Here is a 24,511-nt window from a genome sequence, read left to right as displayed (position 1 = left end):
GCAGCCCGGCTGAGCCGCTCCGCGTGGTGTGCGGGCGAAGTGCGGTGAGCCGCGGCAGAGGAGCGCGTTGCCCGCGCGGGCCGTGCGGTGCGCCGGATGCTCGCGCGGTGCTGTGGGTCGGGCGCTGTCGGCACGCGGGCTGAAGGCTCCCGGCGGTGCGGCGGTGTGACGGCGCCGGGCGATGGCGGAGGCTCAGCTGGGGCTGCCGGGCCCCTTCGCGCAGCCCCCGGTCGGACCGTGCCCCGACTCTGACTTTGACTCCGACCCCGAGGATGCGGCCGCGGGCGGTGCGGGGCCTGGCGCTGCGGTGCAGAACCCCTCGCAGGTCATCCACAGCGGCCACTTCATGGTGTCATCCCCGCACCACGACGCGCTGCCCCACCGGCGTCACCGCCGCGCTGAGCCCTCGGCAGCCGATCCGCGGAGCATTGACCCGACCCTGACGTGGCTCTTCGAGTGCATGAGCCTGGAGTACAGGTGAGTCCCAGGGCAGCTCGCTGTTCTCCGGCTCTTTGGAGGCCCACCCGTAAGGTCGTGCTGCCCCGGCCCCGCTAATTGCCCCGTTGCGAAGTGCAAACCAATGGATGGCATCCCCATCTTCTCTTCTGTCGGGATGCGATGTGATGTCTGCGCACGGAATGCCGTCCTGGGAGGTTTCAGGGGGAAGGAGCTGGCGCTGGGGCAGCTCTCATGGAGCCAGCTGGGAATTTCTTCCTGTCGTAGCGCATCTTACCCACTCTCCTCCAGGAGAGCCGTCGTCACCGCCCCGCACACCGCCTGCAGCGCTCGGCCTTTGGCCATCCAGCCCTGAGCTGTACTCACTGGTAACGTTCCTCCAGCGCTCTGGACAGGATGGCTGCACAGTGCTCTGCCCAGGGCCTCCCGAAAGCTTCTCCCCTTTCCTCCAGCAAAATCAGATGGGTGACTGCGTCGTTCTTCCGGCCACACAGATCACCCAGGCCCAGGGGGACAGAGACCTGCCATCCCACACCTGGGTGGCAGCAAGCGTCTGCTTCTTGTGTATTAGTGCCTTGGCCCATGGCCGTGCGCCACGTCCCCTCTTTCATCGAGACCCGAAGGCTCTGAGCACTCTCTGGACCTCACAGCAAAACTGTTGGCACAGCTTTCCCAAAATGCCCCAGTAAAAACCTGGGATGGCAGTCTCCCGTTGATGCCTTTTAAAAACAAAACCTGAGCAAGACAGGTGGGAAGTTTTGCCCATCTCCTGGGCAAAACTCCTGAGACCCACACGGGGTCTCATTCAGTTGCTGGCCTCCCCCCAGCATGGTGCACGGTGTGGTCACTCTCAGGTGCTGGTGAGACCGGAGCTGTGCAGGAGCAGCGTGAGCTTCAGCACTGAGTGACGCAGCCCATGGTCACACTTCTTGTCACCAGGGTGACACTCTGGGTGCCATGCATGGGTGGCACTGATGCACAGGGTAGCCCCACTTCCCTTTGCTGTCCCAGCCCCACACTTGCCCTACTTGCTGCACGGGGCTGGAGATGCCTGCATTGCCTTCATGTGCCCCTGAGCTCCAGAGCTTCCAGGACAGAAAGGAGAGGGGCAGGTGCAAGTGGCTGGGGGACAGAGCGGGCAGGAGCTCTATGCCACCCAGAGCTTGTGCTGCAGACATGGCTCCATCCCTTCAGGTGTCTTCTGGCCCCTCCTGGGCCTCTTTTCCCTCCTGCACTGAGCACGAGAGTGCGTGCAGCAGCCCCAGGGCCGTCAATGTGCCAAACCGTAGCTGAAGTTGAATGGAAGTCCTCAGCAAGGAGGATCCACAACAGCTACAAAGTGTTAATGGCACCCCTGTTGGCCACCCCAGAGCCTGGAACATCAGCACTGTCTCCTGGCTGCCTTGTTCAGTACCCATGGGAGCAGCTTTTGTTTGGCCCTGGATTAAGGGTAGCTGTGGGTAGTGGAATCCAGCTGGGGAAATTTTGCCATTAGACTGTACCCAAATTCACCCTTGGTTCTTCTCTTTCATGGATGCCTTTCTGTCCTTCCATGCTACCCCTCTCCATCTCACAGACATCACCTTCTGCAGCTTTCCAGCACCGTAAAAAGAGAGTCACACCAATCAGAGCTCGGGTTCAGCCTCCTTTGAAGGCTCGGGACTGGGAAATGGTTGCTTTTCAGCCCGCCCAGGGCTGGTGCTGTTCCTCCTGCCCCAGAACAAGGAGGGGCTCTGCTGCTGCTGCCTGCTGCTCCCGTGTGGTGGGAAGGCCAGGGGGGCTCATGTCAGCAAGGAGGACCATCCCATGGCCTTCTCCCCCTGCTACAGCCCATTTCCTTTGCGCAGCCCTGCATCTCTCCAGCTCATTCCTTCCCCCTCCTCTTGGCGTTGACAGGGAGCAAAACACTCATTTTACCGCACAGCGGGGGCTGCAACAGTTGAACTTCTGGGCAGGCTGAACGCATCGCGGAGCCAACAGGGGCTGCTGGCTGCAGTGCCAGGCTGAGCTCTGTGTCCCACAGCGGGTGGTGGGGTTCGTGATCCCATCCCTGCAGGGCTGCAGGTCCCCCATACTATGCCAAGGTGCTGCTGCATCCCAGTCCTCTCGCAGCTCAGTGCAGTGTTCACATCCATCTCCTCTGGACAGAATTTCAGTAAAGGGTGGGGCCTCCTTCAAGGCAAACCGGTGTGCAAAGATCAGCCTGATAAGCTCCAAAACAGAAAGGATCGTTAACGGGAGAAAGAAAGCAGGTTGTGGAGAGGCCCAGAGGCATCTCCCTCCCACTCCCGCGCTGTGGCCCCACCAGCCCCATGCAGGGCCACACACCCTGCTGCAGTGCGGGGCTGGGGCTGTGGGCTTGGGCTGCTCCTTTAAGCCAGTGGGCAGCGTGGGCAGCGCCAGCGAGGAGTGTGTCTGGTAGCCTTGACCAGCAGGAGCTGGCCACGTGCCGGGGAAAGCCGTCCTTTCCATTGGCTCCTCTGCTTGGTAACGACATGCTGTTTATTTTGTGCCACGGGGAAAGTTCAAAATCCCTGCTGATAGTGGAGTGGCCAGTGCGGAGACAGGGCCTTAACCCTCTGCAAGCCAGAGCGGTGGGGATGGGGTCCTTCCTGGCGCCCCAGGGTGGGCACAGAGCATCTCTCCCTGTCCCTCCTGTGGGTGAGAGCTCTGGCCCCCAAATGCATTCCTACATCAGCAGTTGGGGGAACCACAGGGGTCTCTGCTCCTCCCAGCCCAGTGGTGTCTGACTGTAGCAGGGAGAGTGGCCAAAAAAGCCACTTTGCCCCACGGAGCTGAGGGACAGGGTGCCCCGGGGCCTTGGCAGCAGCAGTGTGGGAGCCCTGACGGAAGCACTGCAGACATGGGGCTGAGCGATAGCGGTGCTGAGCTCTCTGGGGACACCCTGCTGTCACCTGCTGGGTGCTCCAGAGATGTTGGATGGGGTATGGCACACCTACCATGCCCAGCCGCGACCTCTTCTCCTCCCTGCGTGCACAGAGGTCAATGGGATCCAGAGCAGCACAGAGATCATTAAGGGACAGCCTTTTGACTGGGGAGGAGCGCACACACAGTGCTCCATGTGCGGATGCTGCCCATCAGGAGCAGCTTTGGTACAGCCGTAGGAGCAGCCAGTGTCACCTGGGGAGGGTCGGGGATCCCTGCAGATGGGGATTCCTACCTCAGAGCCACATCTGCAGCCTTGGGCAATCAGTTCCTCTGCCTGCCACGCTGTGATCCCAGGGGCTCAGGAGGCCTTGCAGGATCAGTGAAGCTCCCAGACTGGGGTTGTGCTGCCCAGGGTCCCAGCACGGTCCCCTTCAGCTCCTTCTCTACTCGTTGTTGCAGTGGGAAGCTGGTGTCACCAAAGTGGAAGAATTTCAAGGGGCAGCAGCTGCTTTGCCGGGATAAAATCCGCCTCAACAATGCCATCTGGAGAGCGTGGTACATCCAGTGTGAGTACGGGGCCGGAGCCTGCTCCTCCTGCCGAGCACCTGGCTACCCTGCGATGGCACAGGCCAGCGTACCAGTGCCCAGACACACGGGTACCCTCCCCTGCGCATGGAGGGAGCTGCGGACAAAGTCAACTGTGTTTTCCCCTGAGCAGATGTGGAGCAGAGGAAGAACCCTGTGTGTGGTTTCATCACCCCCCTGGAGGGGTCAGAGGCTGATGAGCACCGCAAACCAGAGGTAGGGCGTGGGCTCTCGTGGCACCCAGGGCTGAGAGTGGGTGTGGGGGACACGGTGAGGAGCTGAGGACACCGTCGGCAGCAGAGCTCCCATCCTCACCTGCTGTGTTCATGCGGTTTGAGGGAGAAGCTGTTGGTGATGTGTCCCGAGGACAGCAGTTCTGTCTGCGGGGTGCCTGGGGCAGGCATGGGCCGGCTGTGTGTGTGGGGCTGGGGGTCGGCCTCGGGATGCTGTGCGGCCGTGACCCCCAGCATTGCCCCTCCAGGCCGTGGTGCTGGAGGGCAACTACTGGAAACGGCGCATCGAGGTGGTGATGAGGGAGTACCACAAGTGGAGGACCTACTACAAGAAGCGGGTGAGTGGCTCTGCCCCTGCTGCTCCTGGCGGTGGTGCGGTACGTCGGCGTGCCCAAAGCAGAGCTGACGGTTCTCCCCACGGTGATGGTGGAGGAGCTTTCGCGGGCCCCATCCCCGGCCATGCGCAGTGCCGCGGCGCGCTCCGGCAGCCCGGATCAGGCTGGCTCTGCCCGGTGTGCTGCTCAGCCAAGGCTGGGCTTGTCAGTGCACCTGCAGGGCACGTGCCGCAGTGGGACGAGCAGGACTCGCTGCAGGGCCCGAGCCGGGCTGGGATTCGCTGGCAGCCGCAGCTCAGCCAGGCAGCACGTGTAACAAGGCCTGGTGGCCCGGTGTCACCCCGGTGTCACTCCCGGCCGTGATAATCTAGTGGTGGTTCAGGTGGCACCAGCCTTGGCTGCCCGCCACGCGGGGCGGAGCGTGGTGCCAGCCTCCTCCCTCACTCATCTTGAAAAGGCCAGGGTGCAGCCCTGCACCGCTGCACCCTGCATGCTGAAGGCAGATGTGAAGCGGTGGCAGCCCAGGCCAGAGCCTGAGGCAGGCAGCGTGGTCCTGCGGGCTGCCAGGAGGTGACCGAGGGGCAGGAGCACACGGCCCGCTGCCCCCTCACCCTGCCCGGCTCTGCCCTGCTCCCAGCCCAGCTGGGGGCCGATCCAGCCTTTCTTCTCCTTCCAGCTCCGAAAGTCCAGCAGGGAGGGAGAGCTCTCCAGCCCAAAGCAGGTGAGTCTGCTGGGGAAGGGCAGGCAGGGACACTGGGACGTGGTGCGGATCCCTGAACTGGGCAGCTCAGGAGAAGGGCAGGTAAAAGCCATCGTTGGTGATGACCGTGATGGCTGTGGGAGGCACTTGGGGTGCTGACTGGCTCTCCGGGAGCACCAGCGAGCCAAGCTGGAGGCCTCAGGCTGGGATACGGGCGCTGCCTGCAAGGAGTGCCCACTGGCTCCTTTGCACCACCTCATGCAGGACGAGGATGCCTGGAGACCAACAGAGAAATGGTGCAACCAGCTCTTCTGCAACGTGGTGCCCATGCTTCTGGGGGACGAGGAGGAGGAGCTGGGGGGTAGGCAGCACTTTGACTTGGACACATTCCTCTCGGACATCTCTGACACCCTCTTCACCATGACACAGATACCCAGCACCCACCAGGAGCTCCCCGAGGACGGTAGGTGACCCCTGTGGGGCTACGCTCCTGCTGGAGGAGGAGGAGGAGCAGGCAAACAGCTCACGCATGGCACGTTGCTGCCTCCTGGCTTTGCACCAAAAGCTGCAGCCTTGCCCAGAGGTTTCATGGCCCTGCATGAGGCCCCAGGATGGTGGGAATGGGATATCCCCAGAGGATGGGTCCCTGCGCTGTGCTGTGGGGCAGGGTGCAACCACGCAGGGTGAGGCTGGGTGCTGGGGTGGCTGTTGGTGAGGTCAGCAGTACCAACCCTGAGGTGGGGAGCTGGGGATGCAGCACTCTAATATTGCAGCTCTGTCTTCTTCCAGCGTATATTGGGAACGCTGACATGATCCAGCCAGACCTGGCACCTCTGCAGCCCAGCTTGGATGATACCATGGAGATATCAGGTAAGAGCTGGCCTGGTTGCTGTCCCACATCTGTGCAGCTCTGCACACCCTGCACTCCAACACGGAGCTGAGCTGGCCTGGCAGCAGCAGGAGCTGCCAGGGAGCCAGAAAGCACATCTGCTGTCATTGGCAAAGCAGCATGCAAGGGCAGCGGAGGGATGGGAAGGGACTGGGAGCCACGGAAAGGGGCTTCTGCAAGCTGAGGGTTGCGTCAGGAGTGTGAAGGTACCTGGGCTTGGCTGCAGACAGAGAAAGAGAAAACCCCACAGACAGAGGAAAACTCCGGGGAGCAGGTTGTGTGCCTCTGTCCCTGTCCTCACTGCTCTCCTGCTGGTGGCCCTGTGCAGAGTTTTTGGTGGGCGCTTGGACCCCACGATGGGCTGTGCTACGTCTTTGGAGGACGGGTCATGGTCCCTGCCAGGTTGGCCTTGAAAAACAGAAGTGTCACTGGTGTCCAGGACAGGCAGAGGGCTGCTGAGGGGCAAGCAGGGGACAAGCAGGCCATCCTGGCAGCACCTCCTCCTGCAGTGCTACCACCAGGACCTGCCTGCGACACTGCACACTCTGCTGCAGCAGTGCGGTGTCCGTGAGTGCTGTAGAGTCAGTCAGGATGCGTCCTTGTCACATGCGTGCTGTGCGTTGTATCCGCAGGCTGTGCCAGGGCCAGGCACTGCTGGTGCATGCCACACCGGGGGCCTCAGATGTGCTGGAGCCAGTGGCATGGGCACATTTTGCAGGGTGGGACCCCGCAAGCGGCCCCAGGCAGCATCAGGCCTCAGGAGCCCTCAGAACACGTCCGTGCCCTGCACAGAGCCTGCCCAAGGCTCCTGCCGTGCCGCAGCCGCCTCCACCTCCCACTTCCCTCTGCTGGAGGAAGCACAGGCCCTTGCACCACACAGCTGCTGGCTGATGCAAGACCAGATGCTGGTGGGGAGAAGGGCAGCCATGGGGCAGGCTGGTGTGCCGAGGTGGGAAGCCCAGGGGTGCAGCCCTCACAACTTCTTGCCCCCATACGTCCCTGTGGGCTGAGCCATGGGCAAACCTCAAAGGGGTCAGAATGACACCTGAGAAGTGTCCTCCCTCTCACACGTCCTGTGCAGCACTGGGAGGCTGTGCTGACCCCTGGAGCAGCGCCTCCTGACAGTGACAGAGCAGCCCCAGTACCTCTGTCTGTGGGCAGCGTTCCCTCTGGTGCTGCTTGGCGTGGACACAGTGTGGCACAGCCTGGCGCCCAGCAGGGAATGGCACGTTGGCACCGTGGTGCCCATCCAAAGCAGTGTATTTCTATGAGCATTTTCCCCAGGGTGCTGCCTGGGATAAAGCCTCGGCACTGCGATGCACAGTGTGCAGGTGGAGGTGTGGTTTGTGCAGGGCTGCAGCTGTGGCCACGGGGCTGCGGGCTGAGAGGATGGAGAGCCCTTTCTCAGGAAGAGGGCTGCCAAACGCTGGGCTCTGTGTGCCAGAGCTGAAATGCCCCCAGCACCGAGTGATGTCCCCACGGCCACTTTTGCTGCCAGTGTGTGCAGGGCTTTTGGATCCTGGGTCTGTGCCTCACAGACAAGGCCAACAGGGCCGAGCGGGGACTCAGGGCTCCTGTGGGGTCACGGGGCCATCGCTGCGTCTGGGGACTGTCACCGAGCTCGGTGCCTGTCAGTCAGGAAGCACAAGCTAATCCCCAAATGAGGAACCACGTCGTGTCTTCAGTGGGTGCCAGAGCACACTGTGGGGCAGATGGAGAAGTCCTGATGGCAGAGGCAAGGGAGCAGCCCAGCCCAGTGCCTGAGTGCTGCTGGCACTGCATTCCAGGTAGGACCGCACTGCTCACTGGGGCCCTGGGGCCAGGCTGATGGGGCAGCATCATCCCGCGGCACTGCTGTGCTTTCCCAGAGCCAAGGGCCAACAATGGAGTGTCCCAGCCTCGGGAGCAGGCTCTGTAACAGGGGTCTCTTTGGAGGGCAGCCCGGTACTGGAGCAGAATGCCGAAGGGACGGTGTGCTGACCACAGGGGCTCTCATCCCCCCGGCGGCACCGTGCCCTGGCTGCACTGCACAGCTTGGCAGTGGGTCGGGGCAACGTGAGCGGAGAGGAGCATGGGCGAGAGCTGCAGGGTGGGGAAGGGACGGAGGAGGTGGAGGGGCAGGGGGCTGCCAGCTGTTGTGCCGGGCAGTATCCACCACCCGCTGTGGCTGCACAGCAAGTGACACAAGAGGAATCGAATCTGCAGAGCCGGGCATCAGAAACGCCTGTGAATGCATGCATAGCTTTAGTGCTGGCAGCCGGAGATGGCACAGAGTGCAAAGGAGATGGCATGGTGTGGGTAGCAGGTGGTATGGTGTGCACAGGAGATGGCACAGCACGGGCACAGATGAGGGCTGGGGGCAGTGTGGGGCCAGGTGCTGCACCCCGTTGAAATGCTGCAACCATGCCTGGCTGGGCCCCTGCGTGCACCAAAGGCCGAACCTGGAGGGCAGGTGTGGCTCTGCAGTGCTCCTGAGCATTCACTGTGTCCCAGCCCCGGTCTGGGTGGGACTGGGAGCAGGCAGAGTTCAGCTCTGAGAAGGAGGATGAACTGCTGCCCTGGAGGACGGTGGAGCTGGGAGGCTCTGAGTGCCTTGGAGGCCATTACGAGCACGGGAGTGCTTGTGCAGACAGCAGCCCACTGCCTGTAGCCGTGGGCTGGAAGAAGCAGGGTGGCAGTGCTGCTGCCCGTCCCTGTGAGGGTATGCAGCTGAACACCATCCCCAGCTAGGGCACATGGGCTGCAGCCGCTGTGTGCGGGGCTGGGAGGGAAGGGGCCGTGTCAGGGCTGAGCAGCACAGGTGCAGCATGCTGTGTGGCACTGCTGGGATGGTCATGGCATTTCCCTCTGCAGGTGCATTTGTTCCTCAGGTGTAGATTCAGAAAGTTGTCAGTCCCAGAGGCTTTGCCTCTCCCAGCCAGGGCATCCCAGGCACAGGCACCTGAGCCAGAGCCTGGAGGAGCCCCCGCAGCATGGCTGGCACCTGGGGCATACTGGATGGGCAGTAGCGGCCCAGAAGGGCTGAGGGCAGCTGAGGGCCTTGGCCTACATCAGAGCACACACAGACAGAGGTGTGAGTGCTTATGAGCTGGAGAAGCTGCTTGGATGCAGACCCCGTGCCAGAGGCCGTCAGGCAGCTGCCTGCAAATCCACCCAGCGCTCCCACTCTATCTTACAGGGGAAATGCGTGGCCAGCAGCCCCATCCTCCCCAGTCACGTTCAGCAGGGAAAGCCCTCCTGATGGCAGTGAAACAGCGCTGGCACAGTGCTGGCAGCCCCCGACACTGAGCGGGGCTGTGTGGGGCGATGTGCCCGCAGAGCGTGTTTCAGTGGGGAGGTGATGCCCCAGGCAGCAGGCAGCACTCCGTGCCACGGTGTCTGGGCCTGCGGAAGCATCGGGGCTGTGGGAAGGAGACAGGAAGGGAGAGGGAGTCGTGGCTGGGTCACGGGGCTCAGCTTCGGGAAGGCCATGGGATGTGGTTAGCCACAGGCAGCACGCACAGCAGCGCTGGGGCTGGGAGGCAAACGCTTGCCGCAGTCCCAGTGGGACTGTCCCCTGCGGCACCAGGACAGTGCAACCCACTCCTCAGGGCTGCCCCACATCTGCCCAAAGACAGCTCCGCCGCTGCCCCACAGCACAGGAGCTCAGCTACCGCACTGCTCAGGGCTGGCTGTGGGGGTGCAGGGAGAGCGCGGTCCCCTGAGAGCAGCCAGAGCGTGCGGTCTCAGCTGAGAGTTGGGGACGGGGTCTCCACCCCTGGGTGGTGTTCCTGGGCGGGTTTTCCTGTCCCAATATGCATGGCAAGGCTGGGCTGAGCGCGTGAGCTGCCTCTTCCCTCCCACCATGTGAAGCTCTGATGTTTCACAACCAGGGCACCAAATCTGCCCGCACAGCCAGGAGCTGTTCCGGCCCTGCCAGGTGAACGTGAGGCCAGCAAATCCCTGTCAGTCCCGGACACAGCATGCAGCTCCTTCCAGCATGCCCCAACCTTGCACCCCCCTCTCCAGGGGCAGAAGCTCTCCCCAGGCCCCCACCGCCCATCACCATCTCTCTGCTTCACCCCACAGATATTTTCATTGGCCATCGGCCGCTGCCTGCGCAGATGCCGCTGGGCTATCAGGAGCCGCCCTGCTTTGAGCCCCTCTATGGCAGTGGAGGGACCGTGCCCGCCAGCTCCGATGCCCCACTCCCACCCAGCCCTCTCCTCCAGGTGAGCGGGACCCTGGCCCATGACCCGCGGCCGCCGGTGCCCGAGCCACCCCTCCTGACACAGCCGTGTCCCCCACAGCCCAGTGACGCCACCCAGCTCAGCCTCCACGGTGCCTTCTTTGGCCCTGAGCAGCCGCCGCTGGCCCCCGAGCCCCTCACCGCTGTGCCTGGCTGCCTTAGCCCCCAGCTCAAACCCAAGCCCTTGCTGCAGTACGGTTTCCCCAGCAAGTGCCTTGGCACGGAGCCACTCAGCCTCCCTTACACCGCCCCCAGCCAGGCCCCTGGCACACCGTTGCTGGGCTCACAGCCGCCGTTTTCCCCTGCCTCTGCACCCCACTCCAAGTTCCCCTTCACCGCCTCGCCCAGCCCCTCGCTCCTCGCCCACCCTGCATCCCCGCTGTCCGTGCCATGCTTTGCCCAGCACACCCCGGGCCTGGGCTACGCCATGGACGTGGTGCCCCTAGGGTACCCCAGCCCAGCTGTGCCCCAGCACCTGCCCCCCGCCGTGCCACCTGGGCCCAGGTTTGCTACCCCAAAAGGGCCGACCCCAGCTGAGCGATCGAAGGTGAAGCCCAGCGGCACCAAGGCAAAGAGGCTGCCAGGCCCTCCTGTGCCTTCACACCTGACTGTGCCCAACGCCTGTCTGACCCAGCTGCTGGCCACAGGTGAGGGGCAGCAGGGGAATCGAGGGTGGCGGTGTTGGGGTGATCTGGAGGGAAGCAGGGGTGCTCGGGGGTGCTGGGAAAGGTAGGCTGCTTCCTGCAGCTGTCACAGCCTTCCCTGGGGCAGATGGACAGATGGGCTGGTGCTCAGGGCTGGTGCTCAGGGCTGGCACCGCCGTGGGACAGGAAAATGTCACCCAAGCACTAACAGCCCCATGAGGAAATGCCCTTCTGCTCTCTGACTTCTCGCAGCCAAGCAGGAGCCAGCCTTCGATGCTCCACACGTGCACAGCCCGGCGCTCATGCCTGCGTCCCCGGCCTCTCCGGTAAGAACCCACCTATCTCCAGGTTGGGGACTGCTCCCTCTGGCTGGGAATTGCCTTCTTGTTGCTGGGGAATGAGGAGAGTGGAGAGAAAGCAGCTCTGTGTGAAGCCCTTTGCAAAGCGGAGTTAGATGTACATGGGGCTTGTGGCCAGGGTGCTGGGGAGGCTCAGAGTGAGGCTGGGTGGGAGTCAGCCCCAGTTAGAGAAATGGCAGAGCTGGGAGAGATCTCACCTTAGAGCCCTGTGGGGCTCCCTCCCTGGTCCCACTGTGGGTTTTGGGTAACCAAAGGGGCTGTGTAAACCTGGCATGTGTGGGGTGCCGGCCCCAACATCCCTCCTGCTTCCCTCTGCCTTCTCTCCGCAGCAGAGCAGTGTCCCCGATGTTCCTGCTGTCTTCCTGCCCAGAGTGGCCCAGCTGAGCTCGGTGCTGTCTCCTGGCTCCAGCCCTTCACAGGAGGTGCCCGTGATGCAGGCGGGTGCTGCACCAGGGCCGCTGCGGGTCCCCAAGGCGGAGCGGCTCTCCCCAACATTGGTCTGCGGTGAGCCTGGGTGCCTGCAGGGTGCCCCTTTTCCTGCAGGGAGCTTAACCAAACACAGAGTTTTTTTTTTTTCCTGAGAAAGTTCAATTTATTTTTTATTCCTACGGCTTATAATTACCCAGCTGAATGAAAATGATTTCTTTCTGCTGGGGAGGGTGCAGACCTTTCATCTGGCTCCTTCTCTGGGGGGCAAAACCATAAAAAGGAAAAGACAAAATGTAGCGAAATGCCAGAATGTGGTTTTGAAAACCAGAGCTTGGTTTTAAGGCAGGAAGCACCCTGCTTTCACCCACAGAAACCAGACTAGGGCAGGAAGCTCCCTGCTCATTTCCACTTCCAGTTGGGCGCTGCAAACCACAGCCCTTCTGCACTCAGGACTCTCTCCTGGTGGCTTCCACCCCGCTGGGAATTTAAAACTTCATGTCCCAAATGCTCCCATTTCTTGTAAAAATGACAGTGATTTGGGATGAGATGGGGCAACAAGACGTGGTCAGACAGACGTGGCTTGCTGCCCCAGAGCCAGGGCAGTGCTGCACTGCTCACACTGTCCCCAGCACACCCTCTCTCACCCCCCAGGCAGTGACTGGCCCAAGCCTGGCCAGGTGTCCCCAGGAGCTGCTCCACCACCCGGTACCACCATCTCCCTGCACCACCCCCCATCCCGTCGGGGCAGGCCTGACTCCAGCAAGGTATGGTGGGAGCAAGGGCTGCCTTTTATGGGGTAGCTTCTCCATGTAGACCCCCTTCCTGCTGCCCTCCACATTCACCCCCACCCTTGATGCACACTTGGGGCCAGCCTGTCTCCAATGCAGGGAGAGGCCCAAAGCCATCTCTGCTGCCTGCAGATGGAGAGCCGGCGCATCACACACATCTCCGCTGAGCAGAAGAGACGTTTCAACATCAAGCTGGGCTTTGACACACTGCACAGCCTCGTGAGCACGCTGAGTGCCCAGCCCAGCATTAAGGTGAGCACACAGCTGGCGCTGAACATGCAGGGATACAGGACATCACCTGGTGACGACGTGGTTCTGGGCTGCACCGGCACGCACGGTGTCGTACCTAGGGTCTGCAGCCCGGTGCCAAGGCACAGCAATGGGGCACACAGCCCTACGCCACCCCAGAGGCTCCCTGTGCCATCCCACCTCTGCCACCCCGCAGGTCAGCAAGGCCACCACCCTGCAGAAGACTGCTGAGTACATCTGCAAACTGCAGCAGGAGCGGGCGGCCCTCCAGGATGAGGCGCAGCGGCTGCGGGAGCAGATTGAGGAGCTCAACAGCTCAATCAAGTAGGGGGACTCGGGGAAGCAGGGAGCTGCTGCCTGCATCAGCACAGCCAGGCAGGGCAGACGGCAGTGCCAGGGGCAGCAGGCTGCAGCATCTCTTCTGAGCATTGCCCAGAACCCACATTCATGTGTTCCCTGCTGTGGGGCAATGCTCAAAAAACGGTGCTGTGTGTGGCATGCTGCCGTGAGAACAAGACACTGCCTGCTTGAGACACGCAGAGCTACTGAGCCCTGCAGCACACTGGGATCCTCTTCTCACGTGGGGCAGCTGCTGTGTGCTCCAGCCTCCTACCTGAGGCCCCACAGTACTGTTTGTGCCCTACAGCCTGTGCCAGGAGCAGCTGCCAGCCACCGGGGTGCCCATCACGCGCCAGCGCTTCGACCAGATGCGCAGTATGTTTGACGACTATGTGCGCTCCTCCACACTGCACAACTGGAAGTTCTGGATCGTATCCTTTGGGCCAGCACCGGCTTCTCACTGCCCCTTCCACCATACACTGGGTCCACTGTCTCCTCCCAGCTCCGTGTGGGATCCGTCCTTCTCAAGAGGCTCTGTGGGTGATGCGTGGAGGGGACACGCTCAGATGCTAAGAAGAAATTTCTGTCACAAGAGAGCAACCAGAGTAGGAATAAATGGTCGGTCCTTGGGGAGCAGGGAAGCCACCAGCAGAGCTGAGCTCAGCATTGCCACATAGGCAATTGCTCCCAGTAACTCGGGAGCTGAGATGCAGCAGCCATCCATTAGAGATTGGGAAAGGATCAGACACAAAGCCAGGAACATGATGGTTTCACCTGGGTGGCCAGCGTGGTGCCCCCTGGAAAATGGAGGTTAAGCTGGATACAAGTCTGGACTTAGCATGTTGGAAGGATGGAGGGGGAAGGAATGGCTGCCAAGGTGTTCAGAGAGCTGGGCCTTCTTCTCCATGAATGAGGATTTCACACCCTGCGGCCAAGTCTGAAGAGACCATGAGGTCTGCACACTGCCTGGTGGCAGAGGCACAGGCAGCCCCCACCACCCACGAACACGCAGACAGTGGCAAGGTGCCCCTGACACAGGTTTTGGGAGAGCAATGGGGTTCTTTCCACAGTACAGTGAGGGTACTGAAGCCGATCCCAGGACACGGGTATGGTGGAGGCACCTGCTGGGGATTACTGCACGCACAGTCACCATCCCCAGCACTGGGTGCACCCAGGGGAGCACACGTGCTGGGTGCTGCGCCCTGCTCTCAGGCACCTGCAGAGGACGTGGCAGGAGGTGGCTCTAGGCCTGGTTTAGAAGAGCTGTCCTGCGTTGGAGCAGCCCTGGCCACAACATGGGCTGTGCCATTCTGCCCCTGGTTCTCCACACACTGCGGTTCCTGGCCTGGGAGCACCAGGTGGGGTGCAGGGACACCCCTGCCACCCTGGTGCCCTCCGAGCAGCACAGGGCACCCAGCGCAGCTGCACTGCAGGCGGGAGAGGGCCGTTCGCGCCAGGCAGGGCACCACAGCCATCACGACACTTCTCCTTAACCGCTCCGCTCCCAACAGTTCGGCGTCATCATCCGGCCCCTCTTTGAGTCCTTCAACGGCATGGTGTCCACGACCAGCATGGAGTGCCTCACGCAGACGTCCCTGTCCTGGCTGGAGCAGCACTGCTCCCTCCCGGCGCTTCGGCCCTGTACGTGGCTCCGTGCGGCCCCGCCGCTCCCGGTGGAAGCCGGAGGCCCCGGCACGGGCACTGCTCGGTTCTTCCGCCCGTGCCGAGGCTGCGGCGAGACCGGGGACTGCCGCCCGCCCCGGGCCGGGCCCTGACGTCTCCGCGTCTCTCCGCAGCCATCCTGAGCTCCCTGCGGCAGCTGAGCATCTCTACCTCCATCCTCAGCGATCCCGCCCGCGTTCCCGAGCAGGCGGCGCGGGCAGCGGCCGGAGGCGGCCCCTCCTAGCGCCCAGGGCCCGGGTCGGGCAGCACCGACGAGAGACAGCGGAGCAGTTCGGGAACGGGAGGGTGGGAGGGAGGGAGGGACGGAGGTGCCACCGTAACACCCACGCAGCGCTCGCGGATCTCAGCGGCGTCCGCACCATAAAGTCCTCAGAACGCCGCACCGCGCCGCTCCTCCTTCCGAACGCGCGGGGCGGGGCGGGGCGGGGCGGGCGGGTGGGAGAGGCGCGAGGGGAAAGGGGCGGAGCCGCGTCTCGGCGCACGCGCGCTGAGTGTCGCCGCCCGGCGGCGGTGAGGTGGCGGCGGGAAGATGGAGGCGGCGGCGCTGGGCGCGGGGCTGGGGCTGCTCCTCGCGCTGCTGCTGCTGGCGGCCGCCCTGCGCCGCGCCGCCCCGCGGGGATCGCCCGCCGCTCCTCCGCGGGGCGAGGGTGAGTACCGCTCCCTTTCCTCCTCCGTCCGTTCCGCGCCCCCCCGGCCGAGCGCCGCCCCCCCCCCCATCCCCCCGCTGAGCCCCGCTCCCCGCAGGCGCCGGGGCGAACGGCCACGCCGCCGCCAGGCCCGAGGGCCCCCGGAGGGCGAAGCCGCCGGCGCGGGCGCGCAAGGACAAGCCGCAGCAGCACAGCTTCGCGCACCGCCTGCTGGCCGCCGCCCTCAAGGTACCGCGCCGCCCCCCGCCCCGCCGGAGCCCCCCGCCCCGCCCGCCGCCCCCTGACCGCCGCTCCCCCGCAGGGCCACAGCGGTTCCGTGAGCTGCCTGCACTTCAGCGGCAGCGGCAAGTACCTGGCGTCCTGCGCCGACGACCGCACCGTGCGCCTCTGGAGCACCCGCGACTTCACGGCGCGCGAGCACCGCTGCCTGCGGGCCAACGTGGAGCTGGACCACGCCGAGCTCGTCCGCTTCAGCCCCGACTGCAGGTGGGGCCGGGAACCTCCGCCCGCCCCTCGCGGATGTCCCGTAGGGGATCGGCGGCGTCGCCGATGCGGGACCTCCCACGTTAACGCGGTGCTCGGGGCGGTGTGGCGGCGCCCTCCTGGCCGCCCCGGTGGAAGGGCTGTGCGCGGGGAGCTGCGGGGGCTGCCGGCCGGGAAGGCTGCGTGGAAAGCTTTCCTTGGCGCTGGTGAAGCCGCTGTGCAGAGGGAGGAAGGGATCTCGTTTTCAGGTGTTCTTTTCCATTAAGTGCAGCGGTTTAGCTAATGCAGGGAACGCTCGGTGCCCTCATAAAACACGACTGATCTGTCACCTTTCCTCCAGGTGCCCCTGAATGACTGATAACTCACCCGCCGTAGCTAGGCTGACTGTGGCAACCTGCTGCTTAATGGCTCAGTTACCGTCCTTCCACTTAGGGCGTTCATTGTCTGGCTGGCAAATGGAGAGACTATTCGTGTCTATAAAATGACGAAGAAGGACGACGGCAACTTCACCTTCACTGCGTCTTCTGAGGACTTCCCAAAGAAGCACAAAGCTCCCGTCATTAACATAGGAGTTGCAGAAACAGGTAAGGCAATGGCGAGCTGCTCACCTGCCGTGGCCCTCCAGATCCACATTGATTTCCTTTTTAAGCAACAGCTGCTGGGTTGAAAATGTTAAGAGTTCTTGACTTAAGGCCTGCTTGATTCTCTGTGTTTTTCTAGTTGTTATGTTTTAGCCTTTGTTTACTACTAAGTAAGTTGGAAGACGTAGATTGAGGAGAGAAATTTGTGTAAGCTCAGAATTACCTGATTTGCACAGTGTCTTATTTCAGGCTTTCAGGGACGCTGTTGAAAAGAGATCTGGTCTCAGTATTGAGAGCATCGCTATTCTCTGGCTTGGCAGTCTTGCTTTAGCCAGTGAGAAACGTCTCCAGTGAGTTCATGGATTCAGTCAGGAGCATAGGATGTACCTTGGACTTCTGGTATCTCCTAGAACAGAGACTGAGAAGGGTTAACGTTGATGGCAGAGGGCTTGGTGGACTCATGCTTCAGCTGTGCGACAGTGGACAGTTGGCAGTGAATAGATGCATGTTCCACTCTGTAAGAGAAAAGCCCATAAAATTTTAACCGTGGTCTTTGTTTGACTGCAGGAGTGAAAATTGAAACCCTGTAACAAGTAGCTTGAAGGTAAATTTGCAACTCGGTGTCCAGGCTGAGATGAACAAGGGGAAGCACAGCAAGTGGAAGCAAGCAAATAGCAAAATGCTGACACCACCAGTAATCAGGGACAAAAGTAGTGTGACTTCTAATCAGTTATGAGTCTGTAATCCCCGACTTGTAAGCTAGAGATACCTCTTCTGGTTAAAACACAACTTGATCAAGTCTGCTATGTTACCTGAGGATAGTACTGAGCTCTGCAAGTAGGATCTGAAAGATGCTGGGTGGGAAGCACGAGGGGTCTCTGGGTTGGCAGCTGTGAGCTGCTGAGTCCTGACTGAACAGTAACGCATACCCAGGAGGTGAGCCTGCTGGCACGGCTTTTCACTCTGTGCCAGGAGATAAGTGCGATGTATTGGTGCTGCTTTTGGTTTTCTTGACAGCTCTGATGCAGAGACAGGTTTCTCTGCTCAGAGACTGCTACAGCTGTTGGTGAATGTGGCGGCTTTAGGCCTAGGAACTCTCCTGATCTCTGCCTTCCCCCCCCTCCTCCCCCCTAGGAAAGTTTATCATGACAGCTTCCAGTGACACTACCATCCTGATCTGGAACCTGAAGGGTGAAGTCCTTGCCAGCATTAACACTAACCAGATGAACAATGCCTATGCCGCTGTGTCACCCTGTGGGAGGTGAGGAACATGCAGGTATTCCAGGCTGCTCCAGCTGAGTGGGAAGCCATGAAAATAACCAGGACCACTTTCCTTCTCAGAGAACATCTGCAGTTTGCTGTCACTGTAATGCAATTTTCTGAGGGTTCCACATTTTTCTAATGACTCCTGCTCCCAAGAGCAGTCTCTCTGGGAGTGCTGGCTCCCACCTGTGGCCTCAGAATTTGGTGGTTTGTTGGAGTGCCTCAGTACTGCTGCTCCTGTTTACCACCTCCTGAAGCACCGAGGAGAGTAAACAGCATTGGCTGTGATGACAGAGCTGGGCCAGTGCAAACAGCTTGTGCAAAGCAAGTAATGTTCCTAGCACTTGTTTTCAAACTTTCAAATATTAATTACAAAATTGGAAGTTTTATAACCAGGAGGTTACTTATCAGGAAAACCTTGTTCTTGGCTCTGTCTTCAACGTGCTGCTGTAGCAGGGCAGTTGTTATGCGCCAGTTGCAGTGACTCTGTGGGTCAGAGCACTTAGTTTCTTATTTTTTGCTAAGGAGTTTCTGTTTAGGCTGTTAAGTTGTGGAGTTGCCTTGTCCTCTGGTGGCCTTCCACAGCGTTCCCTTTACCACCCTGGTTTCAGTGAAAATTGGGAACTTTTCCAGCAGACCAAAGCAAAGATTTGAATGTAGGTGTCTGGTTAGAACTGACTCACAGAGCCCTTTCTCTGCAGCCCCCGAGAGGCAGGAGGGAGAGCTCTGTGGTGCTGTGGCTGTAGAGCTGACCCTATGACCCAGCCACAGTGGTGCTTTGTTATAGCCTGTCTCTCTGTTTTTTATTTTGTTCAGGTTTGTGGCATCATGCGGCTTTACTCCTGATGTAAAGGTTTGGGAAGTGTGTTTTGGCAAGAGTGGAGACTTCCGGGAAGTGACGAGGGCTTTTGAGCTGAAAGGCCACACTGCTGGCATATATTCCTTCTCCTTCTCTAACGACTCGAGGCGGTAAGTGTTATATCACTGCCTGAAGGAGTACCCTTAGGACGTGTGTGCTCACCCCTTCCAGTGTGCCTGAATTGCCCATCCATACTCAAACCTGTGTGCCCATCCCTGCCCCAGGTGCCTCCCTGGGTGCCCAGGGACTGCCTTGGACCATCCTCATCCTCCTTGTGGGTTTCCTCCTGTTGGGTGGCCATCCTCCTTGCTCTGGGAGGAGGATGAGAACCCTACGTGGACACGCGTATACAGGCTCACGTTTTCCAAAACAGCTCTCTGTCCACAAAGCAAAGGGTTCCTGCATTGTAGATGTGAAAAGGGAACAAACGTGACCCACCTTCCTCACAGTCACGTGGGGTTTATTTCCTGCCTGTAGGATGGCGACTGTTTCCAAGGACGGGACGTGGAAGTTCTGGGACACAGATGTGGAATATAAGAAGCAGCAGGACCCGTACCTGCTGCTGACGGGGAGGTGCGAGGTGGCAGAGCCGTGCCGCATTGCACTGTCCCCCGACGCTCACGTTGTGGCCATCTCCTGCGGCACAACTATTGTTGTGTTCAACACGCGCAGAGGGGAGGAGGAGGAGCGCTTTGTTGGCGTTCACGGACAGCACATAGCAGACTTGGCTTTTGACACCACCAGCCGCTACCTGGTGTCCTGTGGTGACCGGGCCATCCGCGTGTTCCACAACACCCCCGGATACCGCGCCGTGGTGGAGGAGATGGAGACCATGCTGAGAAAAACCACCACCAAAGCCACGCGGGAGCGGCTGGAGCAGCAGATCACCAGTGCCAAGAAAGCACTGGCTGCGATCTGTGGCAGGAAGCAGTAGCCCTGTGCCACTGCACACAGTGCAGTTCCCTGCAGGAGCACTGCGCTGGGTTTGACTTTTGATAGAAAATGAACAGCTTGTAATAAAAGAGAGCTCCACGGCTTTCCCTGCCTGCTTTCTGCCTGTAGCAGCACGGAGGGCGCGCACTCCTTGGTGGGGGGGAAGGGGGGAGTGAAGGAGCCCGCACGGGACCTCCGAACAGGCCGATGCTGCACGGAGCGCCTCGGGCCCTTGGCTGCGGGGACGGCGACGGCGCGGGCAGCGCTGCGCGTGGCTGCGGAGCTCCGGAGGCGGCGGGAGGGCCCGGCAGGCAGCGCCGCGCCCCGCCCCGCACAAGATGGCGGCCGCTGGCCCCACCTTCGCGCCCCCTCCTCGCGCGCGGCGGGCGGGGCGGGCCGCGCAGGCGCAGTGCGCTCTCCACGCAGCGGGCGCCCCTCCCCCGCCGCCCTCCCCCCGGGCGTGCCGTGCGCCGTGACGCTGCGCGCAGCGCGTGGGCGGAGCGCGCGCATGCGCAGGGAACGGCGGCGGGTGCTGCGGAGCCGGGGCTGCCGGGGCTGCGGGCGCCATGTCGGGCCGCTCGGTGCGCGCCGAGACCCGCAGCCGCGCCAAGGATGACATCAAAAAAGTGATGGCGGCCATCGAGCGCGTCCGCAGATGGTGAGAGGCGGGGCACGGGGGGGTGGGGCCTGTAGGCCCGCAGCCAATCACTTCACCACCCGTCTGCCGGTGGAAGCGCTCCGGGAGCGGGCGCCCAATCAGAGCGCTGCGTGCGGCAGCGGGCGGTGCTAGGGGGGCGGCGGCCAATCGGCTAGCGAGTGTGGGAGGGAAGCGGAAGGACGGGTGACGGACAGGCGGGTGAACCAATCACAAGGAGGGGCGGTGGGCCGAGCGGCGGGGCGAGGCCGCGGCGCGGACGGGCGTTTCCCTGGGCCTATCGGAGCCGCCAGTACTGCGAGCGGGGCCCGCCCGTTGTGGGCGGGGCCTATCAGCCGCGGGCGCTGTGGGCGGGGCCTATCGCCGCGGTGCCGGACGCGCTCTGAGGCCGTGACCTGCAGGGAGAAGAAGTGGGTGACGGTGGGCGACACTTCGCTGCGGATCTTCAAGTGGGTGCCGGTGGCCGACAGCAAGGAGGTGGGTGCCGTGCCGACCTCACCCGGCTGCGCTCCGCGGCTGCTGCCGGAGAGCTGAGCCCCGCCTGCCCCTTAACGCCGCCTTTCTGTTTTCCTTCCTTTCCTCAAGAAAGAGAAATCCAAATCGAGCGGCGGCGTTGCTCGGGAGCCCAACGGTTTCCCCGCCGACACGGCTGCCAACTCCTCACTGCTCCTCGAGTTCCAAGGTGAGCGCAGCCCGGCCCGCAGCAGTGGGGGGCGCAGGGACGCAAGGTGTGCTGCTCTGATGTGCTCTGGTTTGCTCACCCCGTGCCTCTGTGAGCCCACTGCGTTGCAGCCCACCACGAGCAGTGTGTGGCGGAGCCGAGCAGCACGCAGGCCGGTTGCTGGAGCAGAACGTGGGTATACCCATCGCCAGCCTCCCCGCCCAGCCCTCAGCGTGGCCGAGGAGCAATCCCAGTAGATACAGCGGATAGGTCAGCGTTGTAAATCTGCAATTTGGGCCCTGCTTCACCAGGAACACCAGGGCTGCCTTCTCCTCTGGGGCAGGAGTTGAGTGTTGCTGTGGCGTCACATTGCAGCCTTGCACACAGAAGAGGCACGGAGCTCTGGTACCGGAGTAGGAGGCCTCATCCTTCTGAATGTGTGTGCTCTGGGGAGAGTCTGCAGGGGCCTTACACAAGCTGCAGGTGTGAGGCCTGGCAGTGCAGAGCTTTGCGTTGCCCCTGCACACTGTGCTCATTGTTCTGAATAGCTCAGGGTCACTTCTCTGCTCAGCCTCTCCAGATCCGCAGGCAGAATCAGGCACTGTCCTGTGTGCCAGTGGTATCCTAATGGGGAGTGCTGCATTAGGAAGCTCTTGCTGCTGATCAGTGACTTTGTGAATCCTCAGTACCCTAAATACTGTGCTCTTCCTTTTCCATGAGATGCTGGCTCTCAGTGCTGCCCTTGGCTGCTTGTGCCGCTGGGTCAAGGTACTCTTCTTCACTAGGTGCTGTTTCTGCAGATGAGAACAGCAACCAGAGCTCCCTGTCAGATGTCTACCAGCTCAAGGTGGACAGCAGCCCCAACTCCAGCCCCAGTCCCCAGCAGAGTGAGTCCATGAGCCCTGCCCACACATCTGACTTCCGTACGGACGACTCACAGCCACCCACACTGGGGCAAGAGACTCTGGAAGGTGAGCTCCAGGACACCTGGGCATGACTGCTTGGCTGGGAAGAGGGAGGTGTCCAGCTGGACCAGGGAGCCCAGGAATGCTGCTGCTGGATCCAGGACAGAGCTGCCTCCTGTATGCTACTTGTAGGGCTGGTGGCTGAGGCACCTCTGCCTGAGGGCTTAGCAGGCTGGGTGCTGCTGTGCACCTGAATCTGCCATATGTTAACCTTCTCTTCCTTCCAGAGCCCTCTCTGCCTTCCTCGGAAGTTGCTGATGAGCCTCCCACTCTTACAAAAGAAGAGCCGGTCCCCCTTGAGACTCAGGTAAGGGAGGGAGGATAGAAACCGTGTTTAAATGCATATTCACCCATCTTAGTCTTCTCCCCAGAGCACCTTTCTTTGATTTCTCATTATAGCAGAAACATCAGAAAGTCCCAAACTGCCCACAGAAGCTCCCTACACCTCCTGGCTTCCTAAGTGGTACTGTGGTTCAGTTCAGGTTTTAGGGCATACACTGTATGCAGAAAATACGTGGAGATGGATTAAAAAATCAGCTACAGCTGACTCCAGGGCTGGGGTGGATTCTCTCTCTTGATGCCCAGGGGCTCATTTAGCAGCCTGACTCACAGAGGAGAGCCCAGGCTGTCCCCACAGGGTGAGACACAGCCTCGTCCAGCAGCTCCGCATGGCCTTGTGGGTGCGCTGAGCTCCTGTCACTGCTGGTGACCTCTGGCTCTTGCAGGTAACTGAAGAGGAGGAGGACTCTGGCGCACCGCCTCTGAAGAGATTTTGTGCTGATCAGAACTCTGTGTGCCACACAGCCTCGGAGAGCTAGCCTGCCCATCCCCGGGGAGAGCCTTCGCCAGACCCTCGCAGAGCTGCCTGCCCTTCCCTGGGGAATGGGGTGCTTCCCCGGCCTGCCCTTCCTGAGGGACAGGGCACTCCTGCTGCCTCGCCATCCAGCCTGCCCTGCCCTCGGGGGCAGGAGCCTCCCACCAGCCCCTGCAGAGGCAGCCTGCAAGTGATTTGCCCAGCTGAATGGGGCTGCCACCAGTACCTGCAAATTTGCCTCTATTTATTGGCTCTCACTCTCCCTGCTGATCTGTGCTGTAGTGGCGTGGGGTCTCTGGTGCATGGTCTGCATGCACAGGGGGAGGGATCCTTGGGACGCCCTGCTCTCCATCACCCCTAATGCACTGGCAGATGCTGTTTGCCTGCTTCTGGATCCACTGTCTGCCCTGTCCCACGTGCTGGGAACAGAAGAGCCATGTCCCACCTGCAGAAAGTGATGTGTCTGCTCCCTTGTGACCATAGTCTGGGGCGTTCCTGCAGTAGGTGCGAAGGGCAGAGGGGGGGGGGGGGGGGGGGGCGGAGCGCCCTGAGAATGGAGACAACGGCCCTCCGTGCCGCTGGGACACCGTGCAATAAGCTGCTACTAAGCCATTAGTATTGGAAGAGAGAGGAGCGCTGCCACTTTGGAGGGCAGGTACTGAACACATCGGCCCTGCCTGCTGCTTCTCTGCCTCCAGGCCCTCACAGAAGCCTCTGCCCTCGCAGGACGGGCAGAGGCTGGCGTGCAGTGGGGCTGGGAGGGAGCAGTGCTGCCGGCACTGCCGTGTCCCAGCTGGGCCCGCACCCTGCTCCTCCTGCCCGCCTCGCTCCCCAGGTACGCCCCGTCCCCTCTGGACAGGACACAGGAGGGTGCAGGAACCCCGAGAGCCCTCCCGTGCCCCCACCCCCAAGCTTCCTGCACCGGCACCCCGCTGGGTCCCCTCCCCCCCGCCGCCATTGCATGTCCTGCCGTCTGTGATCGAGCCTGGCGAAGCTGAAGGCGCGGCCGCGCGTGGAAGTGGAAAGATATTTTAGCACTGAATAGAATATTTTTAAAATTAAACTATTTGAAATACAGTGCTCAGTGACTGCAGGGTGCGCGGGCAACAGGAGCTGGGGTAGGAGCTCGGGAGCAGGCGGCAGGCAGCGCCGGGCTGAGCCGAGGTGGAGTGCCCTGCTCCCAACCTGAGCTCAGTGCCAGCGCTGTGGGGCTGTCCCCGGCTGGGCCTGGTGCTCCCCAGCATGGTGTGGGCCGGGGCACCGGGGCTTTGCCTTGCACAGCGCCAGTGCTGTTCCCCCTGATGGCATGGTTGGGCTGGGCGTGGAGGCTGCAGGGCCTCACCATGGGCAGCTGGGCTCCTCCAGGCTGCATCTGTGCAAGCTGCCCTTAAATCCAGTGGTGTCACACACAGCCGTGGTCCTGTAGCAAAACGTGCAGTGTTTGTGTTAAACGTGATGAGACAGAAGTCTGACTTTATTCCGTAGCTACAGCTGTGCCTGACCATTCTGAAAAGCCAGGAGAGGCTGCCGCTCTGTCCGGCCACCTGGAGCAGCCCTGCGTGCAGCCGAGATGTCAGGACGCAGCTCTGCCATGGCAGACACACACGTGGGAGCCGTCCAGACCCAATAAGCTGTGCAGGGGGAGCTGCCCTGGGCACCCCTGCCTGTCTGCACACTGCAGGCCCTGGGTTTCCCACCTCAGCCTTACCTTATGCGAGAAAGCCCATTCAACTAGGTTAATTAACATGACATGTCCATGGGTATCTTTGCAGTAGTCTGATTTGTCTTTGTGCATTGCAAAGAATGGTTCTTATTTTCCGGTTTATTAAATTGTATAAATCTAA

General features: G+C 61.5%; 3 protein-coding genes across 10 annotated transcripts; all 3 read left to right on the top strand.

The window, feature by feature from the left end:
* Positions 1 to 15,188, top strand: MLXIPL (MLX interacting protein like). 6 transcript variants are annotated; one of them, XM_015295652.4, is made up of 17 exons: positions 1 to 477; positions 3,805 to 3,911; positions 4,064 to 4,146; positions 4,412 to 4,501; positions 5,175 to 5,219; positions 5,463 to 5,661; positions 5,988 to 6,068; positions 10,156 to 10,298; positions 10,377 to 10,962; positions 11,212 to 11,285; positions 11,648 to 11,822; positions 12,399 to 12,511; positions 12,635 to 12,787; positions 12,981 to 13,108; positions 13,431 to 13,554; positions 14,635 to 14,764; positions 14,920 to 15,188. In XM_015295652.4, the coding sequence occupies exons 1-17, from the start codon at positions 182 to 184 to the stop codon at positions 15,027 to 15,029; spliced, it is 2,637 nt and encodes an 878-aa protein (XP_015151138.2). In that variant the 5' UTR covers positions 1 to 181; the 3' UTR covers positions 15,030 to 15,188. The 6 variants fall into 6 exon arrangements, with proteins under 6 accessions (XP_015151138.2, XP_015151135.2, NP_001385106.1 ...); XM_015295649.4 differs by having other exon boundaries at positions 10,156 to 10,962; positions 11,651 to 11,822; NM_001398177.1 differs by having other exon boundaries at positions 10,156 to 10,962; positions 12,668 to 12,787.
* Positions 15,189 to 15,295: 107 nt separating this feature from the next.
* Positions 15,296 to 19,675, top strand: TBL2 (transducin (beta)-like 2). Of its 2 annotated transcripts, XM_040650337.2 has the most exons (7): positions 15,296 to 15,453; positions 15,551 to 15,681; positions 15,755 to 15,939; positions 16,369 to 16,520; positions 17,652 to 17,778; positions 18,597 to 18,749; positions 19,117 to 19,675. In XM_040650337.2, the coding sequence occupies exons 1-7, from the start codon at positions 15,336 to 15,338 to the stop codon at positions 19,571 to 19,573; spliced, it is 1,323 nt and encodes a 440-aa protein (XP_040506271.1). In that variant the 5' UTR covers positions 15,296 to 15,335; the 3' UTR covers positions 19,574 to 19,675. The 2 variants fall into 2 exon arrangements, with proteins under 2 accessions (XP_040506271.1, XP_040506272.1); XM_040650338.2 differs by lacking the exons at positions 15,296 to 15,453; positions 15,551 to 15,681 and having other exon boundaries at positions 15,746 to 15,939; positions 16,277 to 16,520.
* Positions 19,676 to 20,076: 401 nt separating this feature from the next.
* On the top strand, positions 20,077 to 24,511 carry BCL7B (BCL tumor suppressor 7B). 2 transcript variants are annotated; one of them, XM_004949975.5, is made up of 6 exons: positions 20,077 to 20,230; positions 20,629 to 20,704; positions 20,813 to 20,909; positions 21,689 to 21,859; positions 22,081 to 22,160; positions 22,579 to 24,511. In XM_004949975.5, exons 1-6 carry the CDS (start codon positions 20,139 to 20,141, stop codon positions 22,669 to 22,671), a joined length of 609 nt encoding a protein of 202 aa, XP_004950032.1. In that variant the 5' UTR covers positions 20,077 to 20,138; the 3' UTR covers positions 22,672 to 24,511. The 2 variants fall into 2 exon arrangements, with proteins under 2 accessions (XP_004950032.1, XP_003643279.1); XM_003643231.6 differs by having other exon boundaries at positions 21,674 to 21,859.

Source organism: Gallus gallus, chromosome 19, assembly GCF_016699485.2.
Source record: "Gallus gallus isolate bGalGal1 chromosome 19, bGalGal1.mat.broiler.GRCg7b, whole genome shotgun sequence".
In the NCBI taxonomy this organism is placed as follows: Eukaryota; Metazoa; Chordata; class Aves; order Galliformes; family Phasianidae; genus Gallus; species Gallus gallus.
The sequence above is the reverse complement of the archived record's forward strand: the minus strand, read 5'-3'. Positions and strand labels throughout refer to the sequence as shown.

What these genes read in the sequence shown, in the direction of transcription:
- MLXIPL (XM_015295648.4), top strand. Translation starts at nt 182, where the DNA reads ATGGCGGAGGCTCAGCTGGGGCTGCCGGGCCCCTTCGCGCAGCCCCCG. An exon ending in GACCCAGCTGCTGGCCACAG is followed by an intron (nt 10,963 to 11,211) that starts GTGAGGGGCAGC and finishes GACTTCTCGCAG; the next exon opens with CCAAGCAGGAGCCAGCCTTC. An exon ending in ACAACTGGAAGTTCTGGATC is followed by an intron (nt 13,555 to 14,634) that starts GTATCCTTTGGG and finishes CGCTCCCAACAG; the next exon opens with TTCGGCGTCATCATCCGGCC.
- BCL7B (XM_003643231.6), top strand. Translation starts at nt 20,139, where the DNA reads ATGTCGGGCCGCTCGGTGCGCGCCGAGACCCGCAGCCGCGCCAAGGAT. An exon ending in CGGTGGCCGACAGCAAGGAG is followed by an intron (nt 20,705 to 20,812) that starts GTGGGTGCCGTG and finishes CCTTTCCTCAAG; the next exon opens with AAAGAGAAATCCAAATCGAG. An exon ending in ACTGCTCCTCGAGTTCCAAG is followed by an intron (nt 20,910 to 21,673) that starts GTGAGCGCAGCC and finishes CTTCTTCACTAG; the next exon opens with GTGCTGTTTCTGCAGATGAG.
- TBL2 (XM_040650337.2), top strand. Translation starts at nt 15,336, where the DNA reads ATGGAGGCGGCGGCGCTGGGCGCGGGGCTGGGGCTGCTCCTCGCGCTG. An exon ending in CGCTTCAGCCCCGACTGCAG is followed by an intron (nt 15,940 to 16,368) that starts GTGGGGCCGGGA and finishes CCTTCCACTTAG; the next exon opens with GGCGTTCATTGTCTGGCTGG. An exon ending in CATAGGAGTTGCAGAAACAG is followed by an intron (nt 16,521 to 17,651) that starts GTAAGGCAATGG and finishes CCTCCCCCCTAG; the next exon opens with GAAAGTTTATCATGACAGCT.